Genomic DNA, 14,556 nt, shown 5'->3' with positions numbered 1-14,556 from the left:
CCAGGGCAGGGCAAGGAAGGTCTTCACCCCTTCACCTGCTCCAGTGCAGACACAGACCCCAGCCTCAGGGAGGCCCAGCAAGGAAGACAGGCAGCTGCCATCACAGCACAAGTGGACTTGAGGGAGCTGGGCCCAAGCGGAGTTGCACGGTGACAGCAGGGCTCCTGCAGGGACACACCCACTGCTGCAAGGACACTCCTGGCACAGGTTCCCAGGGCAGGGGTCCCACCACAGTATCCACTAGGACAAGCTAGACCAGGCAGCTCTGGGGCCCTTCCTGCCTGACGCCTCATGTCTCAGTCCCCCACTCACTGATTGGCCCAGTTTCCATATGAGGTGCAAGTGCTGGGCACTGCCAAGAAGACGAGCACAGATGCAGCTCCTCCACCAAGGGCCCTTTCCCAACCTCTGCTCAGCATGAGAGAGAGGCCTCCACACCCAGGCTCCCAGCAGCTGCCGGGCACAGCAGGGACAGGCAGGGACGAGGGAGGCTGCAGATACACCACACACACTTGGCCCAGGCAGGGCTCAGGAGCGTGGCCCTGCCTGGAGCCCCCCTGGGAGTGGCAGGCACAGCCTCATAGTTGCTACAAAAGGCTCATTAGCAGATTCATGGTGCCCAGAGGTGCACTGCCAGGCAGGTGCTCACCGACACTGTCCCCATGGATCAAGCTTCATTAGAAACCACAGACCTCAGAATAACAGGCCTCTGGGCTCCTGGGAGAGAGCGGAGCAGGACTACGCTTTGGATCAGGGCATCCTGGAACTGTCACCAGCAGGAGGCTGCTCGGGTCCAGAGCCAACTTAGCCAAACTCAGCCTCTGGCACCAGAGCCTGGTGGGAAAGGGGCTGGTAGGGAGGGAAAGCCCACACCTTTCCTGAGTTCTCTACGAGCCCAATGACATCCCACCTCCCTTGCAGGCCTGTGTGCTCCAGACGATGAGATCTGTTTGCCTCGCTTCCATCCTCTCCAGCACCAGGCAGGGGCTGGCACAGCAGGAATGCAGGCCCATACAGCAGCCAGATGGGCTTGGATGAGTGGACACCTGAAGAACCAGCAGAAGGGCACAGAAGGGCCAGGGAGCCAAGATGTGCCAACACACTGGGGAAAAGACCCTGGATGTTAACAGTGGCTTCCGGAGCAGGGACAGAGAAACAGGAGTGACAGGGAAACTCTTGGAAAAAGGCCTCGAGTCTTAACAGTGGCTTCCTGGGGGAGTCTGGAGAGACAGGGAGAACTGCCTCATATCATCCACAGGAAAGCCATCACTAAGAGAGGTCGGAGCAGTGGCCACCCTGCATGTGGCCAGTGGGCTGGGGAAATGTTCAGACTGCCCATGTCAGACCTGTCCACCTCATGTGCCTCACCGAATCTCATACCTCAAAGTGTCTTAAAATTTTCTCTAGCTCCTTGATAACAGTCACTTAAAACAACCAATCACCAGGTCCAGGAACCATAAACCAAGGAGCTGACTCTGGCCTGCTCCAGGCAGGTGAGAGGCAGGAAGGATACAGCCTTGGTCAGAGCGACAGCAAGTCAGCCCCAGTGCCCGGGCCATGCCTGCCAGCTGTGCAGGCGCACAGGTGACAGAGCTAATGCTCACCCCCAGGCACAGCTGGGAAGTCACATAGCTGGTTGTGTCCAGAGCTGCACATGTGCCGCCATGGCGTCTGTGTAGGTGGTGACGGCCGCAGTCCACCCAGCACCCCTCCCAGGTAAGCTTCCCCCTCACTGTCTGCCTGTCTTTCCCTGGTAGGGAAGAGTATAAACAAGGCGGCCGGTACCTCACCTGCCTCTCTTCTGCTGAGTCTGGCTTAGAGAGCAGCAGGAGAGCTCAACTGGCTCCGGGACTGAAATAAACTGCATGTCACAGCCCAGTGACACTGCAGGAGGTCTCCCAGCAAGCGAAACTGGGCTGGGGTGTGGGACAGAGAGGGCACTGACGAGCACCTGGTCCTGTGTGTGAGCACAGCTGACACCGGGTGGGCTCTGTTTGTGCTTGAGCTGGTAACAGTTGGGTTTCCTTCCCTGCCATGTAGGAGAGCACCCCAGTCCACCCAAGGAGCACACACCCCACCAAGGGCACTCAAGGGAGGCATCAACCCCCCCAGATGCAGCAGCCTCCAGGCGAGGACACCCAGGGACGCGCCATCTCAGGAAGCGAGTCAGAGGCAATTAAGCCTGTTTCAGAGTGGGCTTGGCAGGCGGCGCCGAATCGATAGATCCTCTGGCAGCGCGGCACTGCAGGTGAGGAATCAATCAGGTAAATGCCTCCCAATCTGTTCCCGCTGTGCAAAGAATCAGTGCTGTTTACCACTCAGCCAGAAATAAATAAATAAAGCTGCCAATTAGCCAGCACCCTTTTCCACTGTGGCAAGGGCTTTTTAGCTTCTCCAAATACACCATGGCCCTGCAAGGCCCTGCACAAAAGCGAAGACCCCAGGGCAAGAAATCGGTTCCGAGAAGCCCCCTGCAGCTAGGCAGGGTTCCTCCCCTAGGCAGGGAAGCTGTGCACAAACCTCCAGGAGGAAGGCGAAGGCCCAGTACAGATGCGGCCAGGAGCCCACAGCTCTACACGCCCCTGCTCACCCCGCAGAGCAGCAAGGTAGGAGGGGCAGGCCAAGGGCAGAAGTGCAGGACCCACTAGGATTGAGACCCGGAGAGCAGGCAGTGCCACCCATACAGGCCTCTTCCAAGACTCCAGGGGCATGAGGGCTCCGAAGAACCTCGCACAGGAACAAAATGCACAAACACAGGGATGTGGAACTGCTACAGGGCATGGAACCGATTCAGACAGCCGGCCTGCATATTTTCTACCCCAGCCAACAGAGACAGACTGCCCAGGGTCACGGTGGGGGCAGGATGGCTAGGACTCCAGCAGAGAGGAGGTCATGAAGCTCTCCCTCTGTGCTCGGCGAGGAGCATCTGGGGCTCCACAGCTCCCCAGGGGCTGACCTGCTGGGTCTTCATACACCATGGGAGGGCTGGGCCCACCCCACCCCACCCCACCCCAGCCCAACCCACCCCACAGCACCCCTGCCCCACCCTCCTCTGGGTCAGGAGACAGCCATTCCACCTGGAATTCCAGCCATTCCACTTCCTCAGTGCCAAGCACAGTCACACCGCACAACAGAGGCACATCCGGGTGAGGGAGGATGCCAGGTCTCTGCCAGGGATGCCAGCAGGCCTCTCTGGGGCTCGAAGAGGGTACAGGAGCTGCAGGTGGCCAAGGACAGAGGTAGCAGCAGTGGCCCCTCAGCTCCGGGGCAGGAGACACACAGGGGTTTGAAGATGCAGGTGGTCTCAGCTCCACATCCCAGGCCCCTCCCCATGCTGGGCTCCCTGCCTGCACCAACAATCAAGTCCTCATAGCAACCCTAGGAAGTCCCTGTCCCCAGGACTGCACTGTACAGGTACAGGACCTGCCACAGAAAGGTCACAGCAGACCCCGGGTTATGAGGCACACCAGCAGCACAGCAGCAGCAGACAAGTCACTGCCACAGTTGCCAGGTGCCCTCTAGCAGGTCCTGGACCCGAGGGTGGGGTGGTGCCATGAGGCAGGTGCCGACACAGCAGGTGGGTTTGGTGCCCTTTCCCATGACCCTGATGACAGGAGAGATGCCTGGGTGGGGACAAAGAGGACAAACAGCAGCCCTGAGATGAGTCACCCACAGACCCTTCCTCCTAATACTGGCCCCACCTGTCCCCTGGGCAACAGCTCAGTGGCAGGCAGTGATGCCTCTGCAGCCTGGTGCGCGAGCTCTACCATACTCTCAGGACAAAACTGTAACCCGGCATCTGAGATATCCTCCAAACATTTACGAATTCTCACCTGCCCAGGTGAGCGAGGGCCTTTTGTGCCAAACCCATTCCAGCTACAACCCCCACCAGGTGAGGCAGAACCTCACTGGCAGGAGGCTGGCTTGAGGTTTCTGACAACTCTAAACAGGGCAGTGAACCACGGGCTCTCTCACCCAGAAGTAGGCACCCAGAAGTCAGGCAGCATGAGTGCTCCAGAAACTGCAGCTCAGTCTGAGGTCCTACCTCCAGCTGAGGGCTTCCTGGGGTCACTTACTGCAGCTCTTAAAAACAAACTGGGGAGACAATATCAAGAGAGGCTCCTGACAATTGTCCTGCTTTAAAATCAGGAGAACGGACAAAAGTCAGCTTAAGTGTCTGTTTAAGAACAAGCCAGCACTGGCATCTGAGATGCAGCCAATCAACCCCTGGCCTGCAGCCCCTGGGCCTCCTCACGTTTACGGTGCTGCCGGCAAGAAAGTGAGCACAGCCAGGCAGCCTCCTGGCGAGGGGTCATCTTCCGTGGGCTACTTTCCACAGGCGGGCTGAGGCCCAGGGCACTGGAGCAGTGGACTCAAGGACAGACCCAGGCTTCAGTCCTCACTGCCACTTCCTGCTGGGCGAGGGACAGCACCCCTACCACATGGCCCCGGTTCCAGCAAAGACCTGGCAAGAGGCTGAAGGAGAGTGCCTCAAGAGCCAAGAACAGACACATGCAAGGCTCAGAGTGCAGCCCATGGACCAGAGATGCCTACAAAGAACAACCCGTGGAGGGCCCCAGGTTGAAGACTCCACCTAGAAAAGGATGGTAACAGAGGCAGCTTCAAATTCCATTTGCAATAAACACACAGGCACTTGGGCACACAGCAGATGTGGATCACTGGAGGCCCCCAGCCCACACCCCAGGAGCCTGGAGGTCCTGTGCACAGCTACAGAGCCATCTCCCTTCTCAGGCCTGGGGACACCTGACCCGGCAGCCCAGGCCGGGCACAGTGAGTGTGCACCAAGTGGTCACTAAGAACAGATAAGCCGATGCTGCCGGCCTCCCGGACACCAAGCACATGCCGGGTCTGGCCCAGCTCTGAAAGAGTGAGGAGGCCCAGGAGCGTCTCTGAGGACCAGCCTCTTCTGGCACTCAAGAGTTTTAAAACTCTCAAAAAAAAAAAACCACGCAAGTTTAGTAGGTTCCTTCTGTAAGAAGGCAGAGTGATCACTGGGCAGCTTTTATGCCTGTTATCAGCCACACAGTGAGCCACGAGCCTCTGCCCAGCAGGTGCTCGCTGACACTGTCCCTGTGGGTCTGGCTTCATTAGAAACCACAGACCTTCATTAGAAACCACACCCCCTTCACACTGCCAGTAGAACATTTCAAACAATGGCAGATTACAACTGAGAACCTGCGAGAAAGCCACCGGGCTGAGTCACATCCAAGCCTCATCCCCAGGGAAAGGCAGAGCAGATGAGGGTGAGATGAGGACATCTGAACACCCTCCTGGAGGGGTCCTCTTAACCCCACTTTGGGGACAGTCTTGCAAAGTGCTGGCCTGACCGGCTTGTTCCAGTGCTTGGGACAGGCGTGAGCCCGCGGGCCTTTGCCAGTCTTGGAGTGTCACAGAGAAGACATCCCTGCCCTACCCTGCTTACCCTGAGGAGGAGATGGACGCAAATCTGAAGTGATCATGGGGTACAAAGGAGCGGGACCCCGTAGAGCCCCAGCAAGACACAGGAGGCTGTGGAGTGTGGCCCGCAAGGGAGCACCCAAAGGGCAGGGGAGAGGGCGGAGGAGGAGCTGGGGCTAAGAGGGCGGCAGGGACAGCCTGGCATGCTTGATCTGGGCAGAATTCTCCTGAGGACAATGGACACAAAGCCTGTTGGAAAGCTGCCCTGGGCTGTGCCATGGAGCAGCAACTGCATACAAAGGAGAGGGCCCCAGGCCATACACACCGGCAGGAAGGACCAAGGTCCAGATGTCAGGAACCAGGAATAGATGGGCATGAGGGAGGGAGCAGAAACAACTGGGGGTCTAGACTGGGGAAAGAAGGCAGAAGCCTGGAGAGGAGGAGATGGGCTGGAGAAGGCATTCGGGCGGCATGGAACTGCGAGAGGTACGAGACCCACAGGAACCCACCTGCAACTAGAACCTCACACCCACCAAAGACCCCTGCACTCCAGGAAATGCACGAGAGCAGCCGGCACTGTGGGCATCGGTGCCCGATTCCCAGCGTCAGGGGAGCAGAGGCCTGCTAGGAATGGGAAAGCCTGGGGTAGAGGTGCTGGGGCCTCCGAACCCCACTACCCATGTGGGCACACAGCTGGCAACAGCCCTGGAGCAGGTCTGAACTGGCTCCCACCAGCAGCTGCGACCTCAAGCAAGAGACTTTGGCTCGCACCTGAGAGATTAAGATAGTGTGAACCTCTCAGTACTTCATGACGAGAACGAATGGATGAAAGGCCCAAACACCAAGAGGCATTCGATAAATAAAACGCTTTTTAAATCACCGCCATCGGTTACAAGGAGGTGAGCAGGCTACTTCAACTCATAATCAACTTGCGCTCTGGTCAGGCCTCATCTCCCATTGAGGAGCTACTGACGCCATCCCCCAGATTATTTCGAAATCAATGTGTTTCTCATGAAGATTGTCCTAGTCTGTATATGTTCTTTGTAGTTCTCTGGTCCCAGACTAATTATTTTGCATTTCTGTCACTGAATCGCATTTGTCATCAGCAGCTCAGCCACCTCTCGTCTCCCAAACGGTGCTGCTGAAACCTGACAGGGCTATCCAAGCTTAGAGTCCCTGAAACGCAGCCCTGGTAGTGGAGTGGGAGGGTGGAGGAGGCTGGATCACCATGAAAGACCCAGACAGTTCAGGGATCATGAAACACCTGCTCATCAGCACAGAAGTCACAAAAAGCACAGACCAGGAAGGCCGCTTCCGGAAAATGGCCATTCAGGAGAGGCCGGGAGACCTGCCCTGCCTGAGGGAAGGCCCTGATGGGAGTCTCTGCACCCAGAGGCCTCAGCAAGGGCACAGGCACACCACCAGAGGCTGTGTGACACGAAGAGCTGAGCAGGAAAGCAGAAAACACAATGTGTCCGCAAGAAGGCTTAAGGCTCGGCTGGGGCCTTGGCCATGACAGGGATCCTGGCAGGGACACTGGGCGGGGCTGAAACCGGCTGCCTCTACCCTTCTCACTCTGGGGAACAGGACAGGTGGCTGCTGGGACCTGTCCTCAGAAGGTCCATTCTGCCACCCATGAGCCTGTCAAGCCATGCCATGCCTCCCTAGGGGCAGGAGGCACCATCCTCAGCTCATACACTGTAGTCTCTCTGCTCCCACCCTCAGGCTTCCCACGTGTGAGTCAGGCCCATGGACCACAGGGAGGAGGAGGAAAGCCAGAGATGGGGACAGGCATTCCCGAGGCTTCAGAGTATCTGGAACTTGAGGGGGCAGGGAGTGCTGCTTGCACTGACCAACTGGGCAGAGTGGAGGTGGTATGTAACCCCACCCCGAGGATAAAATTGGGTTTATGGGTAGGCAGCTCCATGATCTTCCTTCCAGTCCCAGAGCCAGCTGTAAGGGGCAGGGACTGAGCAGGCGCATTCCCTGAGGGTCCTGCAGATCCCTGGGGCGGCCGGGGCCGCCAGGACTCACCCACCACCAGGAGTGTGCTCACATGTGCAGCAGGTCGACACCAGGTGGGTGCTGGCCAGGGGGTGGAGAGGGAACAAAGAAACACAGAGGACTGGAAGAGGGAAAGCTGAGGCTTCTGCCTGTGGCCATCTGAATGTGCTGTGGCAGGCATGGAAGAATAAAAGGTCTGTCTCTACTGGACTGTGAATGTGGACAGGCCCAGGCAGGCCAAGCCATCCAGCAGGCTCACTGAGGCTCCCATCCACACGGCTCCTGCTGGGCAGCGCCCCTCCCATTGTGGGCCTGAATCCATCACCTGCCAGCAACAAGGACGTGAGGGACATGCACTTCTCAGAGTCCAGTCACACACAAAGCAGCAGGACAGGAACCTCAGGTACCTCCCATCATGAGGGAAGAGCACACATTCCATCCCATCCCTCTGGAGGCTGCCTGTCTAACGAAGATGGTTTCCCTGATGAGAGGAAGGCTGGTGAGACACACACAGCTGGACGTGCAGGCTCGTGCTTCTGCCCACAGATCAGAAAAACAAATGCAGGGTTTTTCTGAGACAGAGTCTTGCTCTGTCACCAGGCACCAGGCTGGAGTGCAATGGCGTGATCTCAGCTCACTGTAACCTCCACCTCCCTGGTTCAAGCAATTCTCCTGCCTCAGCCTCCCAAGTAGCTGGGACTACAGGCATGTGCCACCACGCCCAGCTAATTTTTGTATTTTAGTAGAGACAGAGTTTCACCATGTTGTCCAGGATGGTCTTGATCTCTTGACCTTGTGATCTGCCCACCTCGGCCTCCCAAAGTGCTGGAATTACAGGCATCAGCCCCTGTACCCGGCCAAACACAGTTATTTTTACACACATATCAGAAGCAGTCCAAGGAGTGCTCTCTGCACCCCAGGCCTGAGCCAACAGCCTCCCCCAGGATCTTGTCTGCACACAAGGAAGGTACGCAACACAACCACGCACTGTCAGAGGGGCAGACAGGCGGGCAGCTGGGTCAGCAGGCGCAGGGGGACTCATGGCTCCCCAGGGACCCACTGCCAGGACACTCCCAACCAGTCCAAAAGCTGTCCTTCTGGAGCCCAGCAGAAGGGTGAAGAAAACATTACCCAACAGAGGGACAGGGATGGGGGTAAGCACCAAGGCAGGCAGACAGGCTCCAGCAACAAGTGGGTGCAGGAAATGCCCCCTGGTTGCCCCTATGCCCCTCGCCACATCAAAAGTACCTCCATGTGTCAGGAGGCAAACGCCCTCCTCTTGGGCTTCCCTGCCCAGTCCTCAGCCTGCAGCAGGTGCCTGGCTGGGTGCAGCCACAGAGCTCACCTGAGAGGTCCAGCATTCAAGTGTCTCCGCGCTGAAGCACTTCAGTCACCACATCCTGGGGCTGGAGATAAGCAGGCCTGGACACACAGCACCTCGAGGCCAGGTCCCTAAGCCCAGAGTTCTCTCCACACCATTACAGCACGCCCCCCTCGAGGAGCTCCCCAGGGGCATGCTAGATGAACAGGCTGAGGAGTCTGGAATAAGGAAGCAATTGAGAGGCCAGAGCTTAACTCTCTAGGTCATCAGCTTCAGGTCTGGCTGAGACCAGCCTCCCACACAATCTTGGGCCTACTTCCCCCTCCACTTGTAAGATAAAATAAACATCAGGACTGTCGCAGTTTATTATGCCAAGGGGGAAAGTTAAGCACCAGAGACCCAGCCGGAGGGTGTGTCCACAACTCTTCCTCTTCATTCTTGTTCCATAAGTAACTAGAAGAGACCACACACCAGACCTCTCCCACTTCCAGTCACCAATCTTTGTGATAGATTAACTGCCTCTTTCACTGTCCTGCACCTACAGACCAGATGGCACAAGACCCCATGCCTGCTACATCTTCCATATGGATGCTAAATCAACCTTCCCTGAAAGATAAAGGCCACCCCATAAAATCAGATCTAGCGATGCATTAAGCCCTCACACAGAAGGATGCTGAGATTCTGCTAAGCTTCCCTAAATTTGTCTATATAAATGATCCCAAACTTCCATGCTTTAGAACACTGACTTCCATTCTTTGGAATCTGTGTTTCCCTGGTGCCCGTCCTCAAAGAACCTTGCACTTGAATAAACTCTCTTTAAACTAGATTTGGACCCTTTAGAATATTTTGGGTTGAAATACTGCACTATGAGTTCCTAAAAGAGATGGACATGCAGGATATCAGCCTTCTTCGGGCCCCAGAGCGGACCTGCACATGGCACATGCTCATCCCAGGCACCTCAGGAATCTGCAAAGGCAGTCTTAGCCCAAATGCTTAAAAAAAAGAAAGCACACATGTTCTAAGGTCTGGAGAGGCACAATCCCCCTCACTTCTCTACCTTGTGATGAGAGGCTACGTTAAAAATGGCTTAAGCCTCATAAAATCAGTTACATTCATGGTGAGGAAATATGGAAAGGCAGTAAAATTGGCAGAGTATGGAGATGAGAGGACACTAACCTCCCTGGCTCTCCAAGGGAAACAGGGAACAGCTGAGACTGAGAGAGGAAAAGGAATTTAACCAATTTAAAATTCAAAGTGCTGCTTCTGCTTTCCCGACGAGCCTCGTCAGTCCCAGGGGACCTCGTACAGGCACTGATGGCGTCCTTGCTCAAGTCCTCCCAGCTCATCCTTACAAATGGGCTGGAACATTTGTGCCTGCACCAGCTGGGCCCCCAGGTTCTGATCCAGAGAGCAGCAATGAGGGCAGTTCAGGGTGCCCTGTGCCCTTCAGCCCCCATCAGCCCTTATTCCCACCCCAGCCCATTCAGGCTGGGAAGGGCAGCAGGATGTGACAGCCATCACACCTGGGGTGTCTCTGGTCATGAAATGGGACCTGCTTCCTTCTTTTGGCAACTGGCAGTCACACAAGTCCTGTGAGCGCGCCCACCAAGTGCCTGACCATGCACACACGAAATGTCGCCTGGGGGCTGGTCAGGTGTTCCTAATGAAGAGACTAGTGAATTACGTGCCTTGTGGACCCACCATGGTGCTGCCTCCTGACGCTCAGTGTGGTCTTCCTCCATGCAGCCAGCAAGACTGACTCAGGAGGAAGCCAGCACCAATTGCATTTTGTCTCCACAGTCTGACCCCTGGGACAGCTCTCTCTAGCCTCATCTTACTTGCTAATTTTTGTTTTAAATTTACAGACATTATTTTTTGGAGCAATTTTAGGTTTACAGGAAAACTGAGCAGAAATGAGAGTTCTCATCTACCCTTCAGCCCCAGGGAGATTCCCCTGCAGCGCACATGACTGCAGTACATTTGTTACGACTAATGGAATGATGTGGACATGCTGTTACAAACCAAAGTCCACAGCTGACACGCAGCTCACTTGTCATGTCTTACCCTCTCAGGTTTGGAGAAATGCATCTCTGCAGTCCCTGTGTGAGACTGTGTGTCCACCATCACAACCACATGCAGAGTGGGTTCACTCCCGCATGAGAGAGCGTGTCCACCATCACGGCCACGTGCAGAGTAGAGTGGGTTCACTCTCGCCTGAGAGTGTGTGTCCACCATCAGGGCCACATGCAGAGTAGAGTGGGTTCACTCCTGCGTGAGACTGCGTCCACTATCATGGCCTCAGATAGAGTCGGTTCACTCCTGCGTGAGACAGCGTGTCCACCATCATAGCCGGGTACAGAGTCGGTTCATTGCCCAAAAACTGTCTGGGTCCACCTATGCATCCCTCCCATCCATCCCTGGCAACCACTTTTTACTTATTACTGTGTTCACAGTTCTGTCTTTTCCTGTATATCATGGAGTAGAAATCCCACAGTATGCTGCCTTTGCATAATCGTCCTCTTTCACTCTGCAACATACGTTTAAGGTTCTTCCATGTCTTTTCACCACCTGCTAGCTCATTTCTTTTTAGCACAGAATAGTATTTCAGCAAATGGACATACCACCGTTTATCCATTCACCTATGGAAGGACACTGTTACCGTGTGGTTCCTGCCCCTCCAAATCTCAGGCTGACATCTGATCCCCAGGGTTGGAAGCAGGGCCTGAGAGGAGGGGTTTGGGCCATGGGGGCTCATGATGGTTCATGCTAAATAGCAGTCCTCACTTGATCGGTTCCCAGGAGAGCTAATTGTCACAGGAAGCCTGTTGTCTCCCCGCGCTCCTCCTTCCTCCTCACCATGTGGTGCCAGCTCCCCTCTCCCACCATGAATGGAGGCAGCCTGAGGCCTTCACCAGAAGCCAGGTGCTGGCGCCATGCTTCTTGCAGGACCTTGAGCCAAAAAAGCCTCTTATTTATAAATTACCCAGACTCACATATTCCTTTATAACAACACAAAAACAGACTGAGACAGACATCTCGGTCACTTCCACATTTTGGTGATTCTGAATGCAGGTTTCTGTGTGAAAATAAGTTTTCAACGCATTTGAACAACTTCCAAGGGGCACAGAGCTAGACTGTACAGAATGTTTCCTTTTCTAAGCAGCTGCCAAACTCCCTTCAAAGTGGCTGCAGCACCTTTTTGGATTCCCACAGCAATGGCAAGAGTTCCTGTTGCTCTACGTCCCACCAGCATTTGCTGCTGTCCACATTCTAAGCACATATGCTGAGATCTGGGTGCTTTCGCTCCCTAATGGCATGCGATGCTGAGCATCTACTCACATGCTTCTCCCGTCACCTGTATCTCTGCTTTGGTGAGGCGCCTGTTCAGATCTCATCCATCTTTCATTTGAGTGGTCTGTTTCCTCACCACTGAGTTTAAAGAGTTCTTTGTATAATTTGGATAACAGCCCTTATCAGATGTGTCTTTTGCATGACAATGAAAAATATTTTCTCCATTTGTGGCTTCTCTTTTTATTCTCAACAGTTTCCTTTGCAGAGCAGCAATTTCTAATTTTAATGATGTCCAGCTCATCAATTCTTTCACAGATTGTGCATTTGGTGTTGTATATGAAAAGTCACTGCTGAATCGAAAGTCAGCTAGATATTTCTCTTGTTATCCTCTAGGAGTTTTAAAGTGCTGTGCTTTACACTTAGGTGTGTGATCCATTCCGAGTTGATTTTTGTGAAAGATGTAAGATCTGTGTCTAGATTTTTCCCCTGTGGCTGTTTCACTGTGCCAGCACCATTTGCTGAAAAACCATTCTCCACTGACTGCCTTTGTTCTGCTGCACACAATCAGCTGACTATATCTATGGAGGTCTATTTTGAGGCTCTCCAACCTGTTCCACAGACCTATTTGTCCATTCTCTCATCAACATTACACTATCTTAATGACTGTGGTTTTATACTAAGTCTTGAAGTCAGGGAGTGTCAATCTTCCGACTTTGTTATTCAGTGTTGTGCTAGGCATTGCCACCTTTACCTTCCCATAAAAACTTTAGAATCTGTTGGTATCCACAAAAATAACTTGCTGGAATTCTGACTGGGACTGCGTGAAACCTCTAGAGAGAATTAGGAAGAAGTGACACATTGATAATAGTGAGTCCTCCCATCCATAAACCTAGACTGCCTCCGCATTTATACTGAGTCCTCCTATCCATGAATATAGAATGCCTCTGCATTTATACTGAGTCCTATCCATGAACATAGAATGCCCTGCATTTATTTACACGTTTGGTTTCTTTCATCAGGGTCTTGTGATTTCCTCACACATATCCTATAAAGGTCTGTGTGTCTAAGGCATCTTTTGGTGCTAGTGTAAATGGTACTGTGTTTTGATTTCAAACTCCCTCTGCTCATTGCTGGTATGCAGGAAAGCAGCGGACAGGTGTGTATTACCCATGCATCCCGCAACCCAGTTCTCACCACGCATCATTCTACAAGTTCTTTTGTTCTTGGAATTTTCTACATAGGCAATCACGTCATCTGCAAACAAAGACAGTTTTATTTCTTCCTTCCTTTATTCCCTCTCCTTGTCTTACTGCACTAGCTAGGACTTCCAGTATGACAGTGAGTGGGACTCCTTGCCTCGTGCCTGATCTTAGTGAGAAAGCTTCTAGTTTCTTATTTGGTTTAAAGAAGAAAATAGTTGACAAGTAATAAGAAATTAGCTTCTCTATGACAACAAAAAGAAAAATCTGCCCATTTAACAGGACCAGTCACTAGAGCCCATGTGTGTCCAGCAGCTGCACACGTCTCTGGGGAGGCTACCCTCTCTCATTAAGGACTAGTCTTAGAGTTGTGGGGTTCCCAGAGAGCATCTCGTGGCTGCCCAAGTTCTTGGCTCCACCAGAAATCAGTCGGGCACAATCTCTAGGCTCCGGGGCCACCCCTGCTGCTCATCTAGGGCAAGAACACCTGAAGGAAGTCAGCTCTGCTGTTTACAGGCTGAGCCGTCCTCCTTCAACTGCCCAGAATGCTGCAAAGTGGGCCTTTTCTAGGATACACAAGTCACACCTTTTCCAGAAAAACCACAACTGAGGAAACCTTCCCAAACAGTCAATGACTGATGTTCACTAATGATGTTTATGTTCAACAAACACAAAACGCCCCCTACACTCTAATCGGAATTTTGAAAAAAACACTATCCAGAAAGGTGAGACTAACCATGAAAGATATCAAGGAACAGCGAATGCTCCTACCTTCAGCCCTGCAGCCACCCAGCAAGCAAGGCTGAGCAGAGCATGTGGGTGGAGGGCCCTCAGGCCACCAGGCCCTCCTTCCTCCAACTGCACACCCATGTGGAGCCAGACTTATTCCACAGACTCAGAAGAAGAGACTAGGCAGATGGACACAGACGCAGACATGAGAAGCCTCTGTCTTCTCTTTCACCAGACACGGAACAGATTTGTGGAAAATAGAAAACAATGCCATTCCTCTCACTAAATCTCATTTTGTGTTAGAAAATGCATTTTTCATAAATTTATTTTGTTAACTGATAATGAATTGTTTTTAATGAGATTATAAATACAATTGTAAATAATGTTTTAATTTTAATTTCCAAAGACAGTAAATACTGATAGATAATTGTTTATTGTTTAAAAGGCCTAGACCAACAAGTGAGGGCAATGCCGCTGCAGAGGAAGGCGCAGGTGGTGGGCAACATGTGGGACTCTTGCCCCCCTCTCCCTGCTCTCACAGCGGCACTCAGGACAATTACCCACCAGCTCTTGCCACCTCTCACGGTGAGACAT

The 14,556-nt window shown here is 53.5% G+C and overlaps 1 protein-coding gene across 28 annotated transcripts in view; it reads right to left on the bottom strand.

The window, feature by feature from the left end:
• Positions 1–14,556, bottom strand: part of MAD1L1 (mitotic arrest deficient 1 like 1) — a 415,821-nt gene that overhangs the window by 289,626 nt on the left and 111,639 nt on the right. Inside the window, exon 1 of one of the 28 annotated variants that reach the window (XM_078363923.1) lies at positions 5,444–8,968. The exons of the other annotated variants lie outside the window; for them this stretch is intronic. Within the exon in view, the coding sequence (XP_078220049.1) occupies positions 5,444–5,697 (254 nt within the window). The 5' untranslated portion in view covers positions 5,698–8,968. Of the gene's footprint in view, positions 1–5,443; positions 8,969–14,556 lie in introns of those variants that run through there. 28 annotated transcript variants of the gene reach the window in all.

Source organism: Callithrix jacchus, chromosome 2, assembly GCF_049354715.1.
Source record: "Callithrix jacchus isolate 240 chromosome 2, calJac240_pri, whole genome shotgun sequence".
Lineage (NCBI taxonomy): Eukaryota > Metazoa > Chordata > Mammalia > Primates > Cebidae > Callithrix > Callithrix jacchus.
The sequence above is the reverse complement of the archived record's forward strand: the minus strand, read 5'-3'. Positions and strand labels throughout refer to the sequence as shown.